Genomic DNA, 24,151 nt, shown 5'->3' with positions numbered 1-24,151 from the left:
CTAATAAAGAGTAAATAATTATTTGCAAGGGGATTAATGAGAACAATTCTTTATGGGAAAGCTTTTTAAAATAGTAACTGTGAGGCATAAATTCCCACAGTACAATGTAAAAAAACAACTTCTCTTTCTCTCTTACCTAGACCAGGTCACTCAGGAAGTATAAAAATTCACTCTTTAAAGCAATGCAATACATTACTTGAGAAATTGCCAGAATCTGACACTGACAGCACTAGGGTATTTGATATTCATAATATATCTATATGAACACATAATTATCTCAGGCTCCCAGAATGAGTGTTACATGGGAATTTACAAGACCAGAAAAATTAAAAAAAAATTTCTGCTAAACTTTTCAACACAAGAACTGAAGGGAAAACTATGTTGCTTTGTGTTAAAATGTTAACATTCTTTTCAATACAGTAGAAAAATAGTTTTGTGTATAGTTAAACATAAAGGGATAAACTGAAGAACACAGCTTTGCTCTTCTTAAAAAAAGACATTAAAACATTATTATGTTCCTTTTATTATAAACACAACACAATAATAACAGAAACCACTGTACTATTCTCTCCTCTCCAATAATTTATATTACACAGAATTACTCAATTAATTTAAGATGACGATCTCATATACACCTTAGTTGATACCACACAGCTTGTGCTGAAATTCAGTTTGAAAACTATGCACTAAAAGAGAAAGAATGAACACCCTTAACAAGATATCATTGAAATAAATTACTGTGAAGACCTGTTTCGACTTTTTATTTTATTGCTGACTTCAGAGCATTGATTTCTGTTGGCACTTCCCATATGAATAAAGCATCACACAAAATTCAAGTTATGTAATTATGCTGTTTTAACACAAGATAAATTTTACCTTTAGTTTTCGTCTTGCATTGAATTTTCTCAATTGTTCTACTGTTTCTGGAAGATGAATCTTGTATGCATAGCGATCTCTCTCCTTAAAAACCCCCGCAAAAAAGAAAACAAAAGAAGCACTGAATGCAAGCTCTTCATGTTTTTTTTGTTTGTTTGTTTTCCTTTAATGTAAAACATAGAAATGGTCCAGTAGCAGACACCAGAACAGCACCCTTTCCAAAGAAGTACCTGGCTTAAGTTAATGGTATTAGGAGTCTCTTTACCCTGGTTCTATCCTACAGAAAGGAAATAAAAGGATAATGAAGAAAAATAGTTTATTTACCAGTACTCTGAACCAGTACTTGCCACCTTTTAAATCTGTAACACACCCATCCTTCTCAAACTCCAACATTTAGCACAGCCTATTAATAAGACTGCTGAGAAGTTACGTGTATATTCTCCTGCTCCTGTTGCTTATAGTTGGTGTCCAGCAACCACTTCTCCACTGGCTCAAACTGTGTTGTAAATTCTGGCACCACTGAAAAATAATTTGATTACCAGATGCCATGTAATTGTATGTAGTTACAGTGGCCTTTGAGCAACACATCACTACCTACTTCCTTCACTCTGGTGCAATATTTCAGGAATCTAATTTAAGAAAGAAGCACAGTTCAGTAGCACAATGTACAGCAACAAAGTGCCTGGCTACATGCATAATAGGAAAGGGGTGTAGATAAGACTGAGTAAAGAAGAGATCAGAGATTATTCCTCTGGAATTAAAGACCCACAGAAAGACACATGAATATCTTCTTCAAGCTTTATTCTGTGCAGTCCTACTCCCTATACTCTGATGCTGTCAGAGATGCCTGACATTTCTCTTAAGCAAGAGTTCAAGGCTGGCAATTACAAAAATCTCAGGCCTTAATCTTACAAAGCATTTAAACATATTATCACGCATTTTGTCAAATATCATGGCTACTTTGAAAAGTTCAAAGGAACAAACAAATCTTTTTCTCCCTTGGAGAGGAAAATTGTATGTAAACAGCTGCTTTTACTACCTTTAACCAGGGATGATTCAGTGCTTCATATACTGTTATCCTTTCTGCTGGATCCAGCATAAGCATGCGGCGTACCAGATCTTTGGCACTTTCTGAAATATGGCTCCATTGCCTAGGATTCATCTGATTACAAGCAAGAAAAAGGAAAATAAATTAGTAATGAGAATATAGAAAATAGCCTACTTTTAATGTAGATTTAACAGTGGTTAGTCCCTGTAAACATTTTATCATAATAAATGTAAAAGGAAGTTTCTAAGTTTTTTAATGACTTATAAAATTGTACAGTAGTAGCTATTGAAGTGGCATAAAAATAGAAAACAGAGAGCACTCTATTACATAAAAGATAACACATCCTTGGTATTATGTTATAATCACATTATAATTTTCTACCTATGCTAGGTTTTGTTCCAGTAATGACCGTTCACTAGATAAAGAAAAAATAATTAGGCTTTGTCTGACACCTAACCATGCATATGATAAATATAGAAATTAAATCTACACCTGAAATCAGTATTAGGAATGGCATGTCTATCTCTCTATATTAACCCACAATTTCATGCCAGTGATGCTAAGAAGGGATTCAGCTAATGCCCATTGTGAACTACTCTGGTCCTGTCCCACAGGTATCATGGACAATGGCTCCTTTCAATAAATTCCTTCAAACTTTACAATAGTTAAGCATCTTCAGCCACTTAGGTAGGAAAGCATACTGACGTGATCAGATATAGAAGCAATTGCAACAACTTTTAGAGAAGAACTGTGTATTTAGGAAACAACAATGTGAAAGATGATTTAGAATATATTTTCATCTTGTGCATTTGCAGGTTTGTGTCCAGCTAGTCATGATGATGGAACACCCAATAAAACCATACCAAAGAAAATTCTGTGAGAAAGGATTTAATCCTTAAGCTATTTCTAGTATTTCTTTAATTTATGAAGAACTTAAGTTTTACTTAGATGGTACATTTTACCAGGTACTAAATGAAACTGCAAAATCTGACAATTTAAAGAGGTCCATTTTATTTAAAATCAGACTTTATGAAAACAAATTGCCTTAAACTGGAACATGCAGGAACATTATAATAAAATCATAGAATGGTTTGTTTGGAAGGGACCTTAAAGATCATCTAGTTCCAACTCTCTGCATGGGCAGGGACACCTTCAACCAGATCAGGTTGCTCAGAGCCCCATCCAACCTGGCCTTGAACACTGCCAAGGATAGGTCTTCCAAAACTTCCCTGGAAATCTGTTCCAGTTCCTCACCACCCTCACACTGAATAATTTCTTCCAAATGTCTAAACGCACATTTACAATTGTGATTTGTCATTTCTTTTCCAGATCTAATGAAATGAAGGTAACTGCAAATTTGCAGCAAGACGGTTTTGAAATCCTTATACTATTTTCACTGAATAAACATATTATTGTGGAAACAGGAACAGAAAAGGAACTGAAAAGACAAAATGTGCTGGCCGTGACTTTTTTTAAACAAAGAAAAGTTAACTTGTACGCTTCCAGAAGGTTTTAGCTGCTTACAGGATTCCATGAAGAAATCTTCTATAAAGTGAAACTGTAACATATACCAGTCTACTCTAAGAATAATTCTAAAACTAATGCCATGAAGAAATCCTGCTGTTTCTAGGAATACAAAACTTAAAGAATGAAAAATGTGCTCCTGACCAAGTGCAGTACCCCTGCTGTCACTTAAATTTAGCAGACTATTAAGGTCAGATAATAAAATACTTCCTAAGCCATACTACAGCCTATCAGTTAATTTTAGGAGCTTCCACTCTTAATTCGCTAATACACAGCTCATGCATGAACTTGGCTGTAATGAACTTGGCTAAACTGATTTTAGACAAAACCACAAAAATAGTGAAGTCCAAGGTTTGAATTTGTCTCTATAGTGATTCTGGGATGCCTATTTTGTGAAACATGCTTATCCTGCACATGCACCGATTTGCTTTCAGTTGCGAGTGGTTCCTTTTGAATCATCAGTTACACTGTACTAAAGAGAAAAATGCATAACTACATTTTTACTGTAGCATGCATTTTGTTTTAAATAAAGGAAAAATGATGACCAGCCTTTATGATAGTTCTTTTATTTGATATTTTACAACTATGTGCAAAACTAAAGTAACATACAGTATGTTATATTTCACAGCTAAACCGTATGTAAACCTATTGAGCTCAATGTACAATTAGGGGCTAGTTATTGCACTCATTTCTTATTTCATCTGAGTAAATATTTCCGTGTTCTAATTCCTAACTTTGACATAAATACAGCAGGAATGAGATAGACTGGAGGGAAAATAATCTCTCTTCCTGTGCAACACAGGCAAGATTTCCATAAGCTTTGCATTTACATCAGGCTAAATACAAAAAATCAGCTTCCAGAAATTTTACCAGCAGAGCTCATCTCACTGAAAAAGGACTCAAGTATACTGCAATTTACCTTATATTTTCCTTTAATAATGCCTTCAAATAATCTTTCCTTGGTTCCATAAAAAGGCAAACAACCGCTTAGCAGGATAAAAAGGATCACGCCACAACCCCAAACATCTACAGGCTTCCCATAAGGTTCCCTTTTTACCACTTCTGGGGCCATAAAATGAGGTGTTCCTACACGTCCTAAATGGAAATAAAAACAAATTGAGTCAAATTGATGTGCATCAAACATGAAAATGAAGAATATCACTGCAATAAACTAAAAGAGTTTCAATACGTTTTGTTCATGGGTTACACTTTTAACACATTTTTTTTTCCTTAAGTTTAATATGTATCAAACATATGCAGCCAGACAGATAAGTAGTTTCCCTTTGTGTTGGTAAATACTTTTATAAATTGAGGAATATTCTAACCAACCCTGCAGACTGTGGAGCAAGATTTATATAGGACCACTAAGGTTCTTCAGTGAAACATGCAATATAAAAGTAAAAATATCAATTTGGACAGCCTTTGAAACAGAAATTATTTATCCAGAGAGCGTGCATAAAGATACTGTAGAATTCTAGTCTACACTGCTTGCATGAAAAAGCTGCCTCTAACTGACAAAAGCATAGTTTGGTCTGATGCTCTGCCCAAACCTTAGCTGGTCTTCTCAAACTGCTAACAAGAAGGCAAAATGCTACCAAATGTGTTGTTCATTTATTCGAAGTAGGCAATATCTTAGCGCAGATAAAAAGATAATGTTACTTTGTTTCACAGAGTGCTTTCAGTGAGTTCCACACATTATCAGTTCTGGGACAGTACTGATTTTGGATTAGTAATGAATGCACACCACAAAAACAGAACAACTTTTGAATGGATAAACTGATTAGAATAACTTCATTCAATTTCTAGGTAACACATTAAGTCAAATAAAAGCAAAAAGCATTTTACTTCTCCCTATAAATGTTTCCCATTGCAAAGAGGATTGTTTCCACTGCAAAAGATTTGCAAGAATTAAGCTTTGAATGCTCAGGGCATTACTGGCACTTACAAATACTCTAGTCTTTGGGCTACACTGGTTCCACCAAGTACCAACAAAAGAAAAATCCACAACTGTAGCTAACTGTTACCACTTGTACAACATTCATAAATATTCTTTGTCACTGATACTGACACAGTGTACTTCACAGGCTCCATTCATAGCTCATAGCACCTTTATGCTGGCTAGGAGAGTTAAAAACGGAGCCTAGAGAATCTGAGGTGTTTGCACAGCATGTATTTAATTCAATCTTGTCTTTTACAGAGACTTTCTACACCAGCCTATCCTGCACACCATCTGAGTGTGAGTTAGCTAAACCACAGCACTGGTAACAAACACCTAGGAGACTATCTGGCAGTAGCTTACTCAGTAAATATCATCTTTAGTTATACCATCTAATGCAGGAATATGATCCATGTTCTCTTAACTAATCCCGACTCGCTCCTTTTTTTTTTGCATCTACCAGGATTAAAAAACTGACCGAAAGATGGTAGCTTTTCACCATACTATTCTTGAGAACAAACACTTCTTCATGAGGCTTTGTGTTAAAACTTTTCCTTCACAGTTTCTGATGCAATCCCTCTGTCCCATAAATGTTAGGAATCTACCTGTGACAAAGGAACATTACCTCACCATTAAGCTAGATCAGCAACTTAAAAAGTCCATCCAGTCTAGCCTGATGTAGGGGCAGTTCCTTTCCAGGCTAAAAAAGAATAAAACAGCAAGATGCTGCAAGTCCAACTCATCCCTCCTGTCACTGGGGGGAGAGCAAGAAGTAAACTTTGGACAGAGAAAGACAAATATGGACATGAGGAAATATTACTAATCTAATTTTTCTTCTTGGTTATACACAATTTCTAAGCTTATGACCTATCTTGCAGCCTAAATGATAAACCTCAAAGCCAAATCTTCACACTCACAAATATGAGAAGAATTATCTCTTCAGATGATGCGAGGTGTCTCTTTTTAAAGCGTTAAATAAAGGGGAAGGGAAGGAAAACAGACAGTGTATATATACCCAGTATGCTCAAGTTGCTGAGAAATCGGCGGGGGGGGGGGGGGTGGGTTGCCCAGTATTTTTCATTTTTCTCCATGTGCCTACAAATCTCTTATCTATGAGGGTTTCCTAACTTTTTTTCCCCTAAGATGCCATCATTTGTGACAGCAAAAGCATCAATACTTTCAGCTCTCTATCAGGCTTTGCACATACATAAGCAGCACCTGCCTGTTCAAACATCATTTATCTACATCTTATGCTGCTCATGTGACATTAGTGGTATTCATACCACAGTGTGGAAATCTTTAGTACAGAAGACATCATGCAAGACCACAGAGCTGCCTGGCTTACCCAAGTCTTGTTTATCTAAGTGGTAAATTTCCTGGCATTAAGGTGCAGAGGATCCATTTGCAATCTTGAAAGAAACATTTGGGGTAATATAGCTTGTACAAAACTTTTTTATCAATATGAATGGAGAATCATACATACTCTGAAGATTCTGCCTTCCTACCAGGCTAATTGCTGTTATGAAATCTGGGAAGTCTAGAGAAAAGTCAAGTGTTCAAAAGGCAAACGGCAGAAATCACTAGAAGACAAGATAGCACAAGTATAAACAGTGCTGTTTAAAGAAGGCATTAAAATTCAGGGAGATACAGAGTCATCTGGATCAAGTTGATTTAATGTGTATTTCCAGTAATCATGTGCCATTCCTCTCAGCTTGAGACCTTGTGTTTTAAGTAAACAACTGAAGAGATAAAAAAAGTTTAAAAAATGACTATGTGCTGTGAGAAGTAGACTTAAAGGTCTGGGTTTTGTTTTGTGTTTGTTTTGCCAGTGCATTTAAGTTTGCTGGGCATTTGTAGAACACTGAAGACCTATAGAATGTCTTGTTCTGAGGAAAATGTGTCCTTGCAAATAGTTACATTTTCTTCTGTGGTCTAAAATAGGGTATTTAGCAGCAACACCTATTAGATAAGCTGTACAATAGCACTAGTAGGTATAGAAATTTGGGTGTCGAAGTGCTGGCAGCAGGGGAACTGCAGGGGTGGTCTCTGTGCTGGACACAGCCTGTTCAAATGGACACACTGCGGGGCACACCTGAGCCTTGCAGCCAAGATGATGGTGCCTCACTCAGGGAAAGTGTAAGAAAGGGAAAAATGTTGCCTGGCAGTGAGGAGTATGGGAAAAGTGTGACAAACAGCCCACAGGCACCGAGGTGGGAGCATGAGGAAGGGGAAGAAGTGCTCCATCAGAGATTCCCCTGCAGCCATGCTGGATCAGCTTGATATTCTGTGAAGGATCTGTGGCCTGTGGTGGACCCATGCAGGAGCAAGCCTGTTCTGAAAGACTGCAGCCCATAGAAGGACCCATGGTGGAGAAGAAGAAAAACATTAGGAGGAAGACAAGGCAGAGAGGGGCTGTTAGGGGCTGACCATGGCCTCCTGTTCCCCAAAAGCCTGAGAAGGGGAGGAGGGGAGATGGTGTTTATATTTTTTGTCTTTGTTTCCCACTACCCAAGTCTACTTGAATTGGCAGTAAGCTAATCTACTTTTCCCCAAGTCTGTTTTACTTGTGGTGTTAACAGGTAAACAGTTTTCAAGTATTTACCTTGACCCACAAGCTTTAGTCTTATTTTCTCCCTGTGCTTTGTTGAGGAGGGGGAGTGATTGAGCAGCTGGGATTTTGGCCCTTAGCTAAGGCCAGCCCACTGCATGCGGTTGTGCTGGTATTCACATACAGAATACTGATTAAATGGGGAAAAAAGAAGATAAATCTTCCTCCAAAGATACAGCTTGCTTCTTCCATTTTTAGTTTTCAAATATTATATTACCTGATTAATCAAAGGCTGCATAAAATAAGTAATCACTAGTATCAAAGGAGTATCAAAAGTGCGGTGTTCTGTTTTTTTTTTCTTCCTTCTCCCCTCCAGCAAATAATACTTCAAATTAAAATTACTTTGCAGACATTGAAAAGCAAGAAAAAATCCTTCATTATTTATATGCAGCCATTAATATAGGCATAACAAAATACCTTCTTGAAACTGAGCATTAATCAGCTTCCCTAAATTTTGCAAGATGAGATCTTGATGGTGGACAACAATTTTGGATATCCCTTTCCCCCTCTACTTAATTTTCTGACCACAGGGCAAGTATATACACAGATACTGATAAAACTACTGAATATCAACAAGTAGCAAACATAACTTGCAACAGTAGGCTTATCAAAACTGCTGACAAAACATTATATGCAAAAATTTCTTAGTTGGTAGCCATTCACTACCAGCCCTCTGTCTATTATCAGTGACCTTCATCTTATAATTTTTTTCTGTACACATTTTTTCTAACAAAACAAGCTTTTTGACATTTATTTCCTACTTTTTATTTCACAATAGACAAATTATAGGCTCTTGATACTTCAGGTTTCCTATTTTGCTTTAGCTGGTGACCTGACATCAGAATGTTAGGCTGCATGTTTACTTAATACTCTACTGCTCTTAGAGATAAACTGACAGACTTCGAAGTTATGACTGAAAACCATTGTCCCTCTCTGATCACCCCAAATTTTCTTTCTCCTCTTTTGGAAGTTTCAGAACTTGTATCACAGGCAGAAGAACTGGAACTTAATTGGTCTTGTTCAAAAAAAACCCCAGCATTCCATAAAACCCCACTTTAATGAACTACTTGATGTAGAACAGAAGGAATAGACTAGTTCAGTAATAGATAACATTCCACACAGCTGTTTCAGACTCCAACAGACCGCTGCTATAAACTGGATGAAAAATGGATGCTACTCAATAGCATGCTGAAAAAATCAGTACTACTAAACCTTAATATTCTCTTTAAATTTAAAATGAGAACTCCATAAATACAAATTAATTGAGAAAGAAGACCAAGGTAACGCAATAAAATCCTGCCATTTACCCCTGGTAGATGATAATCAGTGAAAATAATTACAGAATGATTCGGTTTGCAAGCACTTTAGTACAGATTACAAGATCCTGATTTAGATGAGGGTGTGTGGAAATCACAATTTCACCTCTATGAAGAAGCAAACCAAAACCAATCGGAAACTTAACTACTTGAGACTGAACTGTTTATTTAAACAAGGTAAAAAAATACACATATCTACATCTATTTATTTATTAGAAACTTTAAAAGGCTAAAGTAATTTCTGCGGTAACAGTCATCCTCGTGACAACTAATCACTTCATTAAAGGAGCAAATTATGATTTTGAGGTTATTCTGAAAACTGGCATGAGCAAGGACTGCTGAGCTGGACTTCTGAGCTGCACTTAGCTCAGCAAAATAAATGGACTGCACGCATGAACTCACATAGATAGGGAATTTTCCTGTGTTGCAACTACAAGAACTACAAGAACAAGGTGAATATCAGTAACAGAATAAAGAAAATCTACAGAAACAAAGTTTTAAAAAATCATGGATACTCACTGCTTTTTAGACCAAGTACCACTTCTGCTGAAAATTTGCCTTCTAAACATTTATATTTTTAAATTTTTAAGTTTTTCTCAACATTTCAAATGTTATTAGAGGCTTTTGAATTCGGTGTTTTGGGAAAAGCCTTGGGTATTTTTGGAGGGATTGTGAAAAGGAACAGTAAGCAAAGGTATTTTTCTGTCTTTCATAGATACCTTTTGCTTTCCGCAGATCTTTTATTCTTTAGGATATAAGAACACTCTATGGATACATTTGAATGGCCGCCCAAGAAAAAATAACATCATTTTATTTAAATAAATATTACATATATGCACACACACACCATTTTTAGTTCTATCTGTATGTGAGAAGAAATTATGTGGAAGAATGGAATCAATTTTCTGTGTGCTTCGATGTTCTTCTTATCTATTCTAGGGTAGCATTAACAGAAAATTCTCACTATATGAAGACTCAGCAATGGTGTGTATTCAATGTGATACTTGCCCCCACCCAATTAATGTAAATAAATGCCTACATCAAAGTGTTTTCTGACTTAGGAAGCACTCAATGTCTGAATAGGTACAGACATTAGATATCTTATTTCTAGAGGTAAGCTTTCTTATCAGTCAGTTTTGAGGCAGTTTTGGTAGTTTGGACATCTATAGAACTGCTAATTTTGCTGATTTTTCCTGTGGACAAACAGAAAGCTTCAGTCTTCAGGTGTTGTCAATCTGATATCATTCACAAGCACTAAAGATAAATTTTGACTTACCTTTGATAATTTAGTTTCTATGACTCTTTCCATATTATTCCAGACAATAGGGCTATGCTTTCCACAAGAAGAAGAGTATATACAGAGACCCAATCAGATTTTGTCATCCCTAAGGCAGGGGATTGATGACCAAGATATCAGAAGAGTCTTTCAACAGCAGTAGTATCTGAACGATGTATAAGGAAACAACTGGAACAAATAATTTTTAGGAAAAAAATGTGAGGTACTAATAAACATCACCATCTGACCTCTCATAATAGTGTAATAAGAAATATGTTAATAAATTAAGGAGTTTCTATGTGTAGAGTGGGATGTCCAGAATAATGTGGAAGGAATCAAAGAATCACACAAAACAGATCAGATAGGTCAATACTTTACTACTTTAAATTCATTTCCACATTACTCCAGACAATAGAGATGGTTAAAGCCAGGTGTACAGAGAAGATGGACAGATTTAAAAAAAAAAGGAAAAAAAGAAGAGAAAAAAGTCAATTCAGCTTCAGCACAGGAGATTGTCTGAAGAAAATGTATTTTAAAAGATGCGTCAGCAGGCAACTGGATATTAGTGTCCAGAAAATGAACAAAGATCACATGTTACCAGACAAATTATAATAACTGATTTAATGGCCTTTTCAGCCATAAAACTATGATGTAGGAAGTAAACCTAAACTAACTTTTAAACACATTAGAATCCTGTAAGCACTCTCAAATTGACCTAGATGTGAAGCAGAATTTCTGAGACAGTAAAACATAGCTGCAATTTTGAAACAAAACAAAGTCTATCAGAGGCAAAGCTAATAAAAAAAAAAAACAACAAACAAACAAAAAAGTGAAATACTGCTCTTGCTTTGCAGAGGGAAGAAACACTATGAGTTAAGGAAAAGAATACTAGTGTAGGACCCCAGGTTACAAACATTTACCTCTCCTTGGAAAATAAAAGATTGATTTTCTGCATCATTCAGACGTTGATGATGAAAAGGGAAAAAGTCTATGCAATGTAAAAAACCAACATTTAAAAAAATATTATTTTTAAACTGGGGTTTATAAAACCACCAAGAAGATCCAGTTTAATGAAAACACTGGAATAGGTTGCCCAGAGAGGTGGTAGAGACCTCATTCTCTGCAACATTCAAGGTCAGGCTGGATGGGGCTCTGAGCAACCTGATGAAGAAGATGTTCCTGCTCACTGCAGGAGGGTTGGACTAGATGACCTTTAAAGGTCCCCTCCCACCCAAACTATTCTGTGATTCTATGATCATTTTTAAATTGATGGGAAAAAAACAAAAATAAGGAACTTAAAGATACCCCTACACCCTTCAAATTCCATAGTATTATTTGCAGGGAAATTTATGGTAATGCCTTCCTTTGCTATTTTTGTACGAAGTCTAAAAGGCTAGCTAATGAAGTACCAGGACCACTTGATATTTGTGCTGTACTGTTATTAAGAACATATGTTTTCCAGTAAGATGATGGTGGTTTTGTTAGGATACCTGAAGATGCTATAAGATTCTGAAGCAACTTAGGGGAGCTAGCTAATATGTAAAAAATCAATACTGCAATGGATTAGCATAATGGCAAAGGTAAATATGAAAAGGAGTTAACTACCCATAGATAGGGCTTGACAGTTAGAACAGAACCTCATGCCATTGACGTCTATACGGTTACCTTGTTTTGCACTAGCTGAAGCTAGGAGAAAACAAGCATATTATGTGGAAAAAATAGCACTTGTGGACTCAATGGCTTCTGTTCCTTTAGACTTTTATACCATATATTAGCTAGAAATCCCAAGATTTTGCATCCAAGATATTTGACAAATCTGATGTCACATTTAAGAAAATATTGTGACAATTCATACCACTTTCTGGAAGCAAAAATTGTCCAAGAAGGAAGACAGATCATAATGTGAGCTTGCTCTGTTAAATCACTGACCTCCCAGAGGTTCCACTACTCCAGCTGCATCATAACCATGCAAACATGGACTGTTTTCTGTCTACATCCTGTTCCATAAAAGAGGTCATTTAGAAATTATGACTAGCTGTAGCTACTGTGTATACTGTCAGAATTCCATCTTGAAGTATCTACTTCAATGCTTCAAATGAATACACTTAACAAAATTTTCCACTTCTGATCATAAGAAGTGCAAGAAGAGACCATTGCAGATTAGGAGGTGTTAAACCATGACAGTAGCTCATGAAAACAACTTCCTGTAACTCGAAGATGACACATGCTTCTTATTCACTGCATTGCAGCTTGTGGGCAAACATAATGGAACAAAAAGTATTTCCTTACATTTTCCTTTCTGGTCTTATGAAAAATGAGTTCTGGCTATGTCCTTTTTCTGGTACTTAGTTAATAATAATTAAACTCTCCGAAAAATAAACTCCAATGGGTTGTTACCTGCTAAAATACAGTCATGTTCTGAAATATTTATTCCACAGAAGTCTTCATTAATGACACGTAGTATGATGTCACAGCTTGTTACCATGAGCTCCCTTACGCTTCTGTTAAATAACCCTCTATCTGCTCAAAAGAACAGATCCTTCTAAACTGCACAAGTCTACTTTCAGACTTATATCAAAAGATTGGGACTGGCCTACTTTCAATACCTGGAATTTGGTTTAACTTCATTACAAAGTGAAATAAAATCCATAGTCCCAAGGAAAGCAAAAGCTGTATCCCAGAAGGCAGGCTTTGAAGACATTGAGGAAGAAAATTCCCTTCTATTTGTGCTCTCCTCAGCTACACACAATCTGAGCTTGTCAGGCACAGGTGTGCCCATGTAAAGAGATAAGCAAAACAGCACAAATGCAAATGCATGGAAGCAAGAAAAAAAATTCAGAATACCATTAACCCCTGAATGTTTTAGATATAACAACTCCTATTTTAGGAGAAAAATACTACCACAAAAGAGAATGACTGTCATATATATTGAAGAGCTTTTGCATAATGGCTGGGTTTTTATGCAAGATTAAGGCAACAGTCCTATCAGTTGAACTTTACTAGGGTTACATTAATTTCAAAGTTGATGTGCTTTTTCTAAAAGAAAGCTGTACTGTTCTGGACCAAAAGACAAACTACTTCAAGCAACATAAAATAAGAAAACATAAAAGAATTCTCTTCTTGAACACCAGGGTCATCTACATAGGGATTTACACTAGTAATTGTGTATATTCTGCTAATGTATTGTGATAATACACATTACATGGAGACTGAAAGATCAGTAAGTACTGCATTTTCTGTAAGCATAAGGCAGCGTGTTTTCAATACTGTAAAAATTTTAAAGCATATTGAACGCTGAAATGGGTTAGAAACACAGGGCCTGTTAGGGTCAGTATGTGAATCGTAATGCCATTATAGCTTTAAATAAAAGATAATTTCTTTTTTGGGGTGTTAACAATCAAATACAGGAATTGCTACACTGTAAGGGAAATAATTGACTATGTTAAGATGATTCAATTTTTTATACTTAAAATTAGAAAAAGGGTGAGCAAGTGAGCAGATTTGTTATTATACTGCTCACAAACTTCTCTGTAAGGAGAGTTTCTGTTTCATTTAGGAGACAAGTGAGAAATAAGTACTGTCTGCAATTTGTTATTATTATTATTACTACTACTGCAAAATGAAACTTATCCATAGGGCATACGCATAACTTCCTTAAACAAATATGTAGATAAACAATTTTTAATGAGAAATGTGTAAGCCAATTCAAACACACAGTGTTGTTAACTTTCATATAACACACACAGGGTGATACTGTAAAGGGGAAGGAATAAAATCTTCTGAATGCTGTGTCAGGTAGGGGACTGTCTAGTAATATGCCTTCAGGCAGGACTCTGGAAAGGAACTGCCAGACAACAGATGTAGTTTGTGGTATAAAGACTGGAATGGAAGGTAAAAAGAAAGAGACAAGGAGTGTGTTAAGGAGAAAGCTTGAAATAGGTAGTAGAACTGAGACTGTCCACGGTATATAAATGGAGTGGAATGATTCTGGGAATCCCTGAAAACGAGAGGAATTTGAAGCCAAAAGTAAGAAGTGCTAGCAAAAAAGCTGAAAATTGGAAATGACAGTTGAGAGAGGAAAAAAAAAATAATAAAAATGAAGGCAGACTAGGAGTCAAGATGGATGAGTCAAAAGATACTTATGCTGAGAAATATTATACTGATGAGGCTTAAGAGAGAAGTTTCTGTAAGTACTTGTCCTGGTTTTGCTGGGACAGAATTCTAAAGTATTTTTTCTGTTTAGAGAAACTGTAGTTTTGAGAAACTGTGGGGTCCAATTCTGGGAGAACAAAAGTGGTAAGATGCTCTGGTATGCAGGTTTCCACAGTGGCCACAGCTGAGGGCAGTTTTGAGGCATGCAGGTGCAGTGGGATAGGAGAGGCAAAGCCCAGGGCAGCTGACCCAAGCTGGCCAAACAAACTATTCTGTACCATGAGCATCACCTTCAGTATAAATCAGGAATTTAGTGGGAATGTTCTGGGGGCTTCTACCATGGCTGCCTTCCCGAGAGGATCCAGTTCATCTCATTGGTCATCCCATGTGCTGCCCTTTGCATTTTCTGTCTTGATCACAGTGTTGGGCATTCAGCCTTCAGTGCTGGAAGCGTGCAGCTCGTGACTACTATCTGGAGCTGAGTATAGCTTTGTATCTTATGCTAGTATTTGGGTTAATATTAGTTCATTATTATTACTAAATCTGTTTTCATTCCAACTCACAGGTCTCCTTTCTTTTTCCCAATTCTCCCTTCCAGGTGGGGTCAGGTGACAAACCATGATAGTCCTGCAAGCAGAACTAGAAAAGAATGAAAACATTTTACACAGAAAAAAACAGACCAGCACTGGTAACTGCATGGAGGCTGAGTACATGAATAATGAGAGGGATTGCAGAACAGTAAATAGTAACAGGAAAGGAAGGATGACAAATTTTGGGGAAAACACAGGATATTTTTTCTGAGTAGAACTTGTGGTTTCTTGTGAGACAGCTAGCTAATAGTCTGCAAGAAAGCATACTGTATCTGACAGAAGAGCAGCTGAAACAGAAGAAATGGATGAAGTCACTCAGTGAGGATATAAAGAAAAATGAGAGAACCATAAACAAGTGTAGGAGCTATCACTAAAAAAAGCAGTGGCTGAAGTAAAGAAAATATGAGAAACAAAGGAAAATTAAAGGAAGGAGTGACCTTTTTATTAAGGAAACAACAGTAGCTTAACTGGATGAGTATTTTCTTTGAAAATATGTATTTAGGTCTATAGGTAGTAAGATACTTGGATATTTTCAGGGTATTAGTGATCTCTGAAAGATAACGGAAGCTGTTGGTGCTTATATTGGATTTGCTTTTTATTTTAAAGAGCATATTAAAGCCAAATTGTTGCAGACCTTTAAGTAATTAGATAAGGAAATTTGAGTTTTTGAAGAAGCATTGTACTGAGAGGGTTACTCGTTTTGAAGAAAAAAAAAATAAAACCAACAAATTTTTTTGTTGTGGTCTCCTACTCTGCCAATGAAAGCATCAGAAAAGTGATTGGGTCTTCATCTGTGCAGGCTCATTAAAGCATAACCCTATTGTCTGGAACAATATGGAAGGCAGCTAGAGGAAATAAAATCCACAGAAAACAAAACACAGTCAAAAAATATACATATGTATCAAGATATCGATGTCTTATGCAGTAATTACAGTGAAATATTAAAACACAGAAAAGAGTCACATGTGAAAACTAGTAAGATTTTGCTATTAAACAGTGTAGCATTCTGACTGAAATTGCCTAAGAATCTCAGGGAAGCACTGAAGATGCTGTAGTAAGCCCTTACTCAACTGGACTGACATACATTTCAATCCTGATAGCATTTTTATTTTATTTGCTTTGTCAAACATTGAAGAATTATGCTAAAAAATGTATTAAAATGGGAAAGTTTTTGCTTTTTAAATTTTATTTTGAGCAAACCAGTGTAAGCTCCTGTTGAATAACATTCAGAGGGATTTAATACTCAGTTTATGTGTGCACAAAAGCGTTAAAACAATTCTACTAGCTATGTAGCTTAACTGTGTGCATTTATAATGTTAATAAAGTCTTTAGTGAAAAATTATTTATGAGCACAGAACTGTGCAGTACAACATTATATAATGCTGAAGAAAAATTTCTTACCTCCAGCAACAAGCCCAGACTCTCCTAACTGAATTGCTACCCCAAAGCCACCAAGCTTTACTGGGGCCGAATTCTCTTTTGAGGCAAGCAGTACACAGTGTGGCTGAAAAGACAAAAAACCAGACAAATTGTTATATTATCTGAGAAATACAACTTGCATTTTAAAATTTATTTTCATAAATTTGTAAACAGAAGCTAGAATTCTGGGCTTCTTAAAAAGTAATGTCTTTATTTCAGATACTTTTTTTTCTGGCATGGACTCTTCTTTCTTCACTGACTTCCCTTTCAATTGTCCCAGGCACAGTAAAATTATTTCAGGACTTAACAGAACTCATAAGGAATACAAAGTGAAATCATAATAAAACAGAGATAAAAATTAGTGCCTATAATTTCTTACCTGGTATCACTTTTTCTTTTTATCTTTTGCCCTTAAGGGCCCTGTAAGGCCTTAAGGATTACACTGTTTCAATTCTTCATCAGAAACATTCTGACTATGATAAACACACTTTGTTGGATCTTAGCCTTCTCACAGAGAACATAGAACGTTACTTTGAGCCTTAATCACAGAATTCACTGATCACTTTCCAGCTGCAGAAAAGGATGTATACAATTTGGATAGATAGTGACTGAAGCAACAGACAGACAAAATCTATTCAAACACAATTCAGTATTTAAGACACATAGCCAAACAACTGCATTTAATGTAGAATTACCTCCTGCATTTACTCAAAGCCTCCCTTTGCAGACAACCTTAGTATTTAAAATGAAGAATGTAAATTTTGTATAACGCTTCTTGAGAAAGACTAAGAACTCAAAATCGTGCAAAGGAGCTACAAGTTCAGTCTGACTACCTATAAAGTCATCATCTTTAACCACCTATATTTTCCTTTAAAAAGTTTCCTTTTTATGAGAACAAGAACCTTCAGGTTTACAAATCTGAGATATGCAGAATCCCATAAAAACTTGCTTCCTAAACATGATACATTAAGCAAATTAACATGAACATTCTCATTACAAGTGCTAAGAGGAATACTAAGTCAAGACAATGTTCTTGAGATGATAATTAAATTCAGGCTACCTTATATCAGAACTTCTAGAACCCATTCTAAAATCTGCAATTTATAAATGCAATTTTCAATCCCTTACATTCTATTTAAAATGCTATTACCAGGTGGTATTCTCTCTGAACATTGCGTTTCACTTCTACCGTAATGAAATTGCTAAGTGGCACTCTTTGGGCACTTTCACATTCTCTCATCACTGTCACTTTGAGTGAAAATGACAACAACGGTGTAAGCAAAATGTACCATTGCACTGTGGTGTTGATTTCTCTGTACCCTACATTTGAAAAAGTGATTTTATTTTCATGAGAGTATTAAAGACAGGCTAATTGTCATCCAGAGACAAAACTGCTGATGCTGCTCACCAGAAACAAAGTTTCTGAGAAAAATCCAAATCTCCTATTCAAAGTAAAACTCAGAGAAAACTTCACTACAGAACTTCTTCCAGCAAAGTCCAAATTAACAGCAAAATTGATCTTTTCAACAGTTTTGCTAGTTAAAAGTATTTGTAAAAAAACACAGTTGCAACACTAGCTAGACTTCCCCTTGTTGCTAATTGTACTGTGTCAGCTGATTCTCATCACTTTCATAGAGAAGCTGGTGCTTTAGCTTTCTAATAAGAGGACTTGCATGTTACTCCTCCCTGTCTTCACCAGCAGTTTTGAAAATCAGAAGTTTTTACTATAGAAATGGTAAGTGGTTTCTTTTATACTTCAGCTAAAGTAAAAGAAATCTCTATTACATTTTTTCTTAACTGCAAAGGTACTTCTGACTTTCAGACCCTTTCTTAAATATACCTAAGATTAAGCGTGCCTGCTTGCTTACAGATGACATAACTTATCGTAACAAAATATTATGTTTCTACTGGATCTGCAGTCTAACCGATTTTCCTCATTGACCTAAAACCTGTCACTAATGCAGCTCATGATGTCAAGCATTTTTATAAAGCAACATATAAAAGAAATTACAGTAGGAGACAGGTGTCAAGATGTATTTTAAAATACCATGTTTTTAAATAAAATGTTTGAAATCACTTATTGTTTTGACAATATGAAATAGCAAATATAAAACCTGGAATATTTTTAAAACTGCTAACGTTTTGTAATAATTTAATGCTACTTTAAGATCAGCTAACACAGGATGTTGAAACATTGTAGACTGTCCTCAATTCAGATTCTGTATGAACATTTGGTCTTACTAAGAATTTTACCTAAAGTACTGCCGTTTTCACTGCTGTAGCTGTATTATGCATTTAAATGTAAATTTGCATTTTTAAGACCTAACATGCAAATGAAAAACTATTTTAAAAGTTATGTATTAGGCAGTGCTGTGTTGTTTTTTTTCTTGTTACTGTTGTTGAATAACAAAGCTCAATTCTGAACATTCTGTGAATTTTCCCCTTAAAAAAAAGCCCTCAATAAAATTATTTGTGGAATCTTCTGTCCCTGTGACATACAAATTGAGGACAAAAGTTGTATCATTACTAATAAGTCTTAAACACCCCTCTAGCAGCTCATTGTGATTCTGCTCTCCTAACCACATTTTTTTTAGTTTTCCTTCTTTGGTAAAAGCTGGCTTTCATCTTCCACATTTCACCTTCCTTGTCATAAATAAGCTCAGTGAAATAAAAAATTTCAAAAGGAAAACAAGGGAAACAAGGAAGTGATGAAAACTGTTACTACATTAATGTGGTTTCCAGGCAGTATTAGTTTATTTGCATAATATTGATTTGTGAACAGTCAAGGGAAGGAAAAATATACTTAAATTTACATGAAGATATAAATTATTAAAAACAAGCCACTGTAATAGTTTCACAGGGTTAATTGTAACATATTACATAGCCAAATATATATTAATTGGCAATTGCTTTTCTCACTGAAAACTAGTGACTTGTATGCAAGAGATCCCAGATACTTATTTAAAATTAATTCTGATGAGTTTAGAATTGTTTTGATATATTTCTATGTATTTTGTATCAACACTGAGAATACTTCACTTAGTTATGCTTACCAGTTTTTGCATCTTAAGTAAAGTTTTCTGAGTCAGAAAGACTAATCGTAAAATCAATCTTAAAAACTCCTCATTTGTACTTATAGATGAAACAAAGTTTAAAGTTTGCAGCAAAACATAACAGTTGATTTTTAAAACAATAGAAGATGGTAATAAAGATGTAATGACAAAAAAATTATCTGAGTAATTTGTACCATCTGTTTTTTTGCATATCACATGAAGAAAAACAGGAACTGATAATTCTAGACTGATTGTATTATGATATCCAGCTGACAGCCCTTCTACTCAGCTACAGCAATCCTTCAGTGCATTTACTTTTTTTAGTGGCCTTTTAAGTTTACATCATGTAAGGTTATGCAAAAAAAGAAAAAAAAAAAGTGAAAATGATCCAATGGCAATATAATTCTCAAAATTTCTCTTTGCATCCCTACAGAACAGCTAAAAAATCCTCACAAATGATGGCAGCAGCTTCAGCTGATGTACTGACCATTCTTCCACACGAGGAAGTCTTCCGGAGCAATCAAACTAACCTAGCCATAAATGCCTCAGAAATTCAAAACAATGCCAGTTGTTTTTTAGATCACAACTCACTGTCATTTGCTTTGATACTCTTCTACTCTATTATTTTTGTTGTTGGATTGGTTGGAAATACGATTGCCCTGTTTGCTTTCCTGTGCGTTCACCAGAAAAGGAATTCTATCCAAGTTTACTTGCTAAATGTAGCTGTTGCAGACCTTCTGCTGATCTTCTGTCTTCCCTTCCGAATAGTCTATCATGTTAAGAAAAACACTTGGAAGCTTGGACCTGTTTTATGCAAGATTGTAGGAACTCTACTTTATATGAACATGTATATTAGCATAGTATTGCTGGGACTGATTAGTCTAGATCGTTACATAAAAATAAATAAATCTGTGAAGCGTCCTAAAATGTTAACTACTACACGAAGTATACATATTTGTTGCACGGTGTGGGCACTTGCACTAATAGGATTTATAGTAGTAGTTGCACCATCTTTTTTTAAGACTGAGGACAGCAATTCTACTATGTGCTTTCATTACAGAAATAAACAGGATGCAAAGACAGAAGCAATTTTAAACTATATTCTTGTAATCCTCTTTTGGATAGTTTTTTTCCTTTTGATACTTTCATATGTTAAAATTGCCAAAAACCTGCTGAAAATTTCAAAGAAAAGAGCAAATTTTCCCAATGCAGGAAAATACACCCAGACAGCAAGGAATTCCTTCATTGTACTAATCATTTTTACCATCTGTTTTGTTCCTTACCACATGTTCCGGTTCGTCTACATCACATCACAGCTACAAAATCCATCTTGTTATTGGAAGCAAGTCATTCACATAACCAATGAGGTGATGCTCATATTTTCATGTTTTAACAGCTGCTTAGACCCAGTTATGTACTTCCTAATGTCCAGAAGTGTCCGTAAGACTGTACTCCAACTTATTTGCAGAAGACTTCATGGAGATCCAAGCTTCATGCTAGAAAGCACTTCAGACATAAAGCTTGGACAATATACACAAGAGCGACTATCTACTACCACACCCCACTCAAGCTTTGTAAAGAAGAAGTCTCTGATTTGATTGTTTACGTGAATGGCTATTGGCTTCTCTCACCCCAAGACATCAATTCAAGGTGTACCAAATGCAATATTGTACAGCTACTAATCCTGCCTCTTTCTTCCTGTTAAAAAATGAGAAGTCTTACTTCTGTTTGTGAAAATGAGAAGTTACTTTTCAGAAGAATGATGTTCTTGTTTATCCAAGAAAACAAAATAGGAAGTCCTCAGACATCATCTGCTGGACTAATCTGGAACACTAACTCTTTAAGGAGATTTCCTTGATGTGGTTTGAAAGAATCTAGTATATATATGTTATTACCAACTAGTGTATGTAAATAATAGATGAATTTTGGAAAAAGTAAATTGTGTCCTATTGGAAAGAGCTATATCAAGGACTACACATTTTATGTATTTCTCTATTTTATTACATTTCAAAGAGATCAGCATTTTAATTACATTTATAGAAGGTTTTTTTCCAAGAAAATATTTGAGAATTTAGCAACATATGTGGTTTAAAAGTAAGGTAAAGAATACAACTGCCATTAATTCAGTTATAATTGCAGAAAAACCACTTTGTATCATTAAACAGCAACATTAAAATATTCAAGCTTCCTAAGCCCCTTATTGTATTTTCAACATTTCAATGACTATCAAGGTCAAGCACCTGAGGAAAACCAAGCAAAGCTTTCGGAAAATTAGAAATTAAAGGAGAGGTGATATACCCATGGTTTCAGTCACCTAAGATTTCCTTCAAACTGACAAATTTGGTGATGGCAGCTACACAAAATAGTTCAACAAGGAAAATAAGCTCACATAACTAAGTATACAGAGCAGAATAGAAAAATTAGGTCTTGTGAACACCTGGCACATCAGCTCTGATCCTTTTCAGGCTCAGTCACTGATCTACCTACAGCTTTCCAAAAGCCATGCATTTCAGCTGCACACTTTGTCCCTGGCACAGATCTTCTCTTTTCATGTGGTTAAAATAATCTCAATATTGCTGATGCTTAGCAAATAGTAATGTAGAAACAATATGCCATTTATGCAATTATATTCTCAGATCAAAACCAAGCAAGTTTATGTATTTAGGCACAAACCAAGCATTTCAAATTGTAACACTGTTTAAAAAAAGGGGGCTGAAGGCAGGGGCTGTTTGACCCAAAGTAAAGTGATGAGGCAGTTATACCAAGAACAACTTATATGTCTGGCATGATAGGTCAGAAAGGTGAACGAATTAGACAGTAGATGTTCAGCTCCATAAAATAAGGTTTTATTATCCTGAACACATACCAGCAATATTGCTCAAATAAGCTGGTGAAAAGAAAGTGGCTTTAATACAACTACAAGTAACTTCTCTGATCATGTGACCTTTAATGCCAAATTCATGTAAAAACTTGTGGAATTTTACTAATTCTGTAGAATATTCTGGTTTCACCGAAGCTATTCATAAATCTCATTGAACAAAGTAAACATAAAACTTTACCTCTGCTATATATAAACTGGGTTTAATTTTTATGTGATTTTACTTCACTCAGTTTTGTGAAGCTGGATATAAACATGCTCAACAAATTACCAGGACTAGCCAGTGGGTTTGGTGGTTTTTTCTTTGTTTTTTTTTCTTTGTTTTTTTTTTTTTTTTTTTACAAAAAAGAGCAGAGTTACATAATATTCAGGAATGAGATCCCACAAACATGCAGTTTTCACAGAAGTATGATAGAAACTGCATTTTTCTTATACATTTCAGCATACAATTATTTAAGATATTTTAACAATAATTTCTAACTGATTCTCACAATAATTGTGTTACCTTTTTTTCCACAGTCTTTTATCTCTTGTCTCATCATCCTATTGCATGTACACTGAAGCAAGAACTGTCTTGGCTCAGTATTTGTACAGTGGAAGGAACAGCAAATTCCTTATCCTCTGCAGCTCTCATGTGCAGTATAATTCTCACTGTTACATCAACTCTGGTAAAGCAAATGGAGTTTATAAACCAGCATTTCACCTGATATATACGTTATCTCATCACTCTTTCTTGACTGGTATTTCTTCTACTGTGAGAAGCTGATCAATGACCCTGATCATCAGGCTGGGGGGGAGGAGTGGCACACAAAAGGTACTGTGTGGCTAAAATGAAATTCAAATTCTAAATTTTTTTTAAAGGAAGTATTCCATTTACAACAGGATTTTCACATACCAGGAGCACAGTTCATGAACACTGCACAAATGTGAAACTAGACTCAGATCTCATCAGAAGATCCAAGTAATGGTAAAGAGCTCCAATGCTACAAATGAAGTTGACTTTGAAAGCAAAAGGCAAATAGGAGTATGTTCCACAGGACAAAGAGCATCTCACCTTAGTATTCTGGGCATACTTGTGTAAATTATGTAACATTTACTTGGTTACTATAATATTATTTTGTCAGTAACTAAATACACAAAAAGACAACAGGAAAATAGTTTTGCAGTACATACGCAAATTGATACATTTATAAATATGTTGAACACAATAATCTGGAATGAATAAGAGTAAAGAGAAAACAAAGTTTTCAAACAACATACTATTATTATTCAGGGTAGTCATACCTAAAAACCAGTTACAGATATCACTCTGTTCAACAGCAATGAAAGATTATTAAAGCTAGGAGGAAACAGGTAAGTCATGGTTGTGCTATTGTAGCATTTAGATGATACAGATTCTATACAGAAAACATTAAATAAACCCATTCTTCAGCTCAGAAATGAAAATCTGAAAGGGAGCATAAGTCTATAACATC

At 35.4% G+C, this 24,151-nt stretch overlaps 2 protein-coding genes across 8 annotated transcripts in view; one reads left to right on the top strand and one right to left on the bottom strand.

Annotated features, from left to right (window-relative positions):
* The window catches only part of CASK (calcium/calmodulin dependent serine protein kinase), a 189,161-nt gene that overhangs the window by 69,202 nt on the left and 95,808 nt on the right, over positions 1 to 24,151 (bottom strand). For 6 of the 7 annotated variants that reach the window (XM_051609086.1, XM_051609085.1, XM_051609088.1 and 3 more), the window contains exons 6-9: positions 16,728 to 16,830; positions 4,368 to 4,543; positions 1,916 to 2,038; positions 877 to 960 (exon numbers count right to left, since the gene is read on the bottom strand). In XM_051609086.1, coding sequence (XP_051465046.1) covers positions 877 to 960; positions 1,916 to 2,038; positions 4,368 to 4,543; positions 16,728 to 16,830 — 486 coding nt within the window. Of the gene's footprint in view, positions 1 to 876; positions 961 to 1,915; positions 2,039 to 4,367; positions 4,544 to 10,584; positions 10,684 to 16,727; positions 16,831 to 24,151 lie in introns of those variants that run through there. The other variant, XM_051609091.1, reaches the window with a different exon arrangement.
* Positions 18,394 to 22,658, top strand: GPR34 (G protein-coupled receptor 34). The gene is made up of 2 exons (XM_051609093.1): positions 18,394 to 18,480; positions 20,232 to 22,658. Exon 2 carries the CDS (start codon positions 20,254 to 20,256, stop codon positions 21,394 to 21,396), a length of 1,143 nt encoding a protein of 380 aa, XP_051465053.1. The 5' UTR covers positions 18,394 to 18,480; positions 20,232 to 20,253; the 3' UTR covers positions 21,397 to 22,658.

Source organism: Apus apus, chromosome 1 (genome assembly GCF_020740795.1).
Source record: "Apus apus isolate bApuApu2 chromosome 1, bApuApu2.pri.cur, whole genome shotgun sequence".
Classification (NCBI taxonomy): Eukaryota; Metazoa; Chordata; class Aves; order Apodiformes; family Apodidae; genus Apus; species Apus apus.
This window is presented reverse-complemented; position numbering and strand designations above follow the sequence as displayed.